This window comes from Citrus clementina, unplaced genomic scaffold, assembly GCF_000493195.1.
Source record: "Citrus clementina cultivar Clemenules unplaced genomic scaffold, Citrus_clementina_v1.0 scaffold_8, whole genome shotgun sequence".
Lineage (NCBI taxonomy): Eukaryota > Viridiplantae > Streptophyta > Magnoliopsida > Sapindales > Rutaceae > Citrus > Citrus x clementina.
The window spans coordinates 11,257,899-11,262,662 of record NW_006262022.1 but is presented as its reverse complement, the minus strand read 5'-3'; the positions used below and the strand labels follow the sequence as shown (position 1 = coordinate 11,262,662).

Sequence of the window (4,764 nt, the reverse complement as noted above, 5' to 3'; positions counted from 1 at the left end):
TCAGGAAGGTCGTGGATCAGTAAGCCCAGCAGCGTCGTTTGGCTGGACCTCCTTAGGTGCAGGAGGAGTATCACCAGTTGCATCCAGAGGGGCGCTCGCCTCGCCAACATCAGCAGGGACTGCACGAGGAGGAGAGTCTCCCTCCTCAATCACGATCGGCTCTACCCCTTCGGCATCTTCCTTGGCCGCCTCCTCGTCCATATGTTGAGCAACACCAGCTGCAAGGTCATCCATCTTCAGATCAGGGTGTTGCTTCCCGAGGACGGCCATGATACAACGATAGGAATGCCGAAGTCCCTGGTCGTACTGGTTGTCGGCCTCCCTCTCCAAGTTCTCTACATGAGCTCGGTGGGAATCGCGGAGAGATTCGAGCCGAGCCTCATACATAGCCCTCTGCCCTTGGAGATCCTCCTTGACCTTGGTCAGCTCCTCCTCGAGGGTAATGGCTTTTGCTTGAGCAAGAGACTCTTGGTCTATCAGCTTGAGGTTCTCAACGTTTAGCTCCCCCGTTTTTTTCTCGGCAACGTCAGCTCTGGTCGTCGCCGATTGAATGTCCTCCTTCATCTTCCTGTCGTAACGGCCAACCTTGGCCTTATAGTAGGTGCCCATGCAGCTGAGATGGAAAGCGCTATACTGCATGGCTCCCACCAGCTCGCCCAGGGTACAACCGTCAAAGCCCTCCAGGTCCTTCTTGCTCACGAGTTTAGACAACTCATTGAGATAGGGAACCAAGTGTTCTGGTCGGCTGTCGGGTAAGCGAGACCGAGGCACAACAGGTGGAGAAGAGGAAGCAGGATCAGTGGCTGCTCCACTGGATTCCCCGACTTTAGCAGAGGCAGGAGGGAGAGCCTGCAAGGGAGGAACCTGCTGCACGATGTTCTTTCGCTTCGCAGCGGGAGCATCTTTGTCCTGGTCCCTATCGGTTGTTGGAGGCTGAGAGCGTTTCCTGGTCAGAGCTCCAATCACTGCGTCCTCCATCTTATGGCCAGGAAGTATCAACCGAGACTCGAGGAAGTTGTATGTAGATAGCAGTTCTCGGCTCGAGCAGGAATTGGCCAGTACAGCCTCGACCCGTTTAAGCTGACCAGGTCGGAGCGGGAAATGAACACCCCAGGAAACTACAGCACAAACAGACACTTGGTTAGAGACAAACCAATACAGCAAGAACAATTATGGATACAAGACATCTAAAGCGAGCAGGCAACCTGGGACCGTGAAACGGGGTGGGACGCGACAATCCTTCCCGTCTATTTGTGCAACTTGACCCCAGGGACCCCCTGCAAAAAAGAATTTCCTCTTCCAAGTCCCACCACCACCAGTTGGAAGATCAGTTATGGGTTTCCTGCTCTTGGTACCAGATTGGAAGTAGTACCAGCCGGCATCTTTAGGGCTGCTCTTCAGCTGGTACAGGTGCTTCACCTCATCAACCGTGGGCTCGCTTTGGCAACATCTGTCCCACAATATGAACAGACCAGAGAGCACTCTCCACCCGTTGGGGTTCAGCTGACCAGGAGCCAGATTTAGCCCGTTAAGTATCCGGGCAAAGTAAGGCTGCAAGGGACACCTCAGCCCATACTTAAAGCTCTCCAGATACAGGGTAACGTATCCCCTAGGAGGCCGGCTAGGTGTATCCTTCTTTCCTGGGATCTTAAGAGGTATCTCACCAGGAATACTATACCTAAGTCGGAGGTCATTGAGCTCGTCAAACGTGGTCGTACACGACATGTAATCAATGGCATAATCACGCGACAAGGCTCTACCTCCTACTGTACCCCGTTCTTCTGGTCGTGATGTTCCAGATGGAGACACCTCACCAGAATCACCTTCCCCCTTCTCACTCAAGGTGCCTCCAGAGCCAGAAGATCCCTCTTCACCACTACTTCCGCTCGTGGAGGTCGTTTGGGGGGACATCCTCCTAGCGCTAGTCCCGACACTAGACCTAGTGGGTCTTAAGGGGGCCCCGGGGTCAAAAGCAGAATCAGCGGGCAGACTAGGCAAAAAACCTAGTTCGTCGTCACCAACCTCAACGACCCTCTCCTTACCCTTCGACATATCCTAAGTTCTAACCAAAACACCACCGCCAACTACAACCTCAAGCAAAGCAGAGAGAAAGGAAATTACCTACAACTAACCAATACCGAGAAAATAGAAGAAATACCTGAAGCAGGGACTCGGTCAGAGAGAGACAGGGATGACAGCTTTGATGCCGAGGTTCATCCGCCGGAGAGACAAGAATGGGGGAAATGACGAGTTCGTGTTTGAAGATTTTGGGTTTTCTTACTGAGAAGCAAACTCTTGGGCTGCCAGCATTTAATGACGCATATTCCGAGAATCTCGCAACCGTAGGTTTGAAATTCAAATGGAGGGGTAGATTTCTGCCACATCACCGCATCCGCAATTAAATGCGACACGACTCTTGGCAGCCTTTTCCAGTCCCACGCGAGCAAAAACCGTCGAGTTTCCACTGCTGGTCCACTACATTACCCAACACCAGAAACTGGGGGACCGGTGTTTGGGAGAGATACTGTTTGGGAGAAATACCTCGACGAGACCAGGAATGACGAGCAGATATGACGAGCAGATATCTGATGGCAGAGTCCTGCGAACCGGTGTGTTCCGTAAAAGCATGGTGCGCGGAGGAACAGGAGCAGAAATATACTGCTCGTCCACGATGTTGTCATCCGCGAGGCCAATTCCCTATAAGAGGTATACGGCCATTCCGGCTAGAGGTCGATAGGCGAGGAGACCCGGTCGACGGCAGTTGGCAAGACATGCTCTCCAGCCCGAGAATCTAGGCACGACAGCCACGCTTTCCCCTGAACCGTGGCGTAACACGCAAGATCTCACAGAACCACGACAGCCACGCTTTCCCCTGAACCGTGGCGTAACACGCAAGATCTCGCAGAACCACGACAGCCATGCTTTCCCCTGAACCATGGCGTAACACGCAAGATCCCCCGTTTGCCCATAACGCAGCAGTCAGAGCCCCAGACCGTCTCGAAAAAAGCGGAAAACTGGGATTCAGAGGAAGCCTATAAAAAGGTAGCCAACGAAGGTAAAAGGGTTAGCAATTTTGATTCTAAAAGAGAGAAAACAATCTAAGGGCCAAAAGATTTGTGGCAAGCGTTCCCCGAACCTTCATATCTGACTTGAGCGTCGGAGGGTTTGCGCCGGGAAAACAACCGGCGTACTCTAACTTGTCTGTGTGCGCAGGAACCTCCGGGGAAGAAGCCTTACGCGGAGACCTCCTGGTCGTGGTGAAGTTGATCGAGCAGAGATCCTGGTCGTAGGATGAGGAGAACCAGAATCTCGCATCAACAACTTATATGCCAAAATCTGATTACAGGTTTAACATCCAATTAAAAAGAGCATAGAAACAAATCTTTTGCAATTCTTTCTGTTATTGATTAATAAATGTCCCAACATTTTCCGCCACATAATATACTAAATAAAATCTCTAACTGACAAATAATAGGTTTGCCATTTGCAATTCAATATGCTTGAACCCAATCAAACAAGAGAACCAAACTCAAGGCTTTTCAAGCTACAATGCAGCTTACGCAGATACATAACTATACTTTATCTCTGTTGCCAGTTTGTGCACACGAAGAAATATGAATTTGGAGTGTTGAAAGTACTAACAAATGCACAGCGAACATATACAGTACCCAAGTTTTCCAGTTGAAAGCACGGGGAAGAATCAAAGGAATACCTAATAATATGTAAAAATGAATTGATTTGTTAATTTTGCATAAAAAGAATTAAATAAAAAATAGAAAATAATGCACATAAGAGAACAGTAAGCATCAAACCACATACCTTGAACAACCCATCGTACAATGGAGTCCAATTAATCTGCAATCAGTATCAATTATTCCGATCTGCAGAAGAAACGGTCAAAATAGAGTGAAAGCGGAAGTGGAATGACCTTTGCTAAAATTTCATTAATATTAAAACGGACAGAAGGGGGAAAAATGCATTGTAACATAAAATAACCACAAAAATTCATTAGAGCAAGTCAACGACCATTATCTGCAGGACGACCATAGCTCTACAGAATAAGTGCATAACTTCATCAGTGCAAGAATGCAACAGATAAGGGGGGAAAGAAGACATTTAATTGGTTCTCACACGTAAAAGACTAAATCTACTTTCTGACGTTTATGAATGTTTCAATGGGGATAGTCGACCTTCTGATAGAAAATTGATCGTCGAAAACTAAGGCAAATGATAATTAAAAGGAACAGACAGAACATTACTAGCCTATATAAGAGTCCAAATTTCGCACAATTGCGAAGAATCCCAAAACCTTGGCCACTGTTAAGATATCCCTTTCTAACGTGAGCTTCAACAATGTCAAACATCTGCTAATCAAATGATGAAAGCTAATTGTCACTCTTTTTTTTTTTATTCTCTTGAATGTTTGAACCTTGTAACGAGCTCAGATGACTCCGCATCCCCCCGAAAATCCTATGCTTCACCCTTATATGAGCACAAAAGATAAATAAAATCAAACCACAAACAATATCAGAGCTGCAACAATATAACTCTTACAAGAATAAAAATGGCAACTCACATGAGGGCTGAAAAGTTCTAGCGTTGCAATTCTTCCATATATCAGTACATCCAACATAGACTCTGTTTAATGGTCAAGTCCAAGCCGAGATCTTTCATTAATTTGGCTGCACAGGAAACCTAAAGACAGATGATGATGGGCTAAGCATATCAATCTTAGGACAATAAATTTGAAGTTCAAAATAAATT

General features: G+C 47.4%; 1 protein-coding gene across 1 annotated transcript; it reads right to left on the bottom strand.

Moving 5' to 3' along the window:
• On the bottom strand, nt 1–2,052 carry LOC112096359. Its single transcript, XM_024179784.1, has 2 exons — nt 1,473–2,052; nt 1–1,118 (listed from the first exon to the last, which is right to left on the bottom strand). The coding sequence occupies exons 1-2, from the start codon at nt 2,050–2,052 to the stop codon at nt 1–3; spliced, it is 1,698 nt and encodes a 565-aa protein (XP_024035552.1).
• Between the last annotated feature and the right edge of the window lie 2,712 nt (nt 2,053–4,764).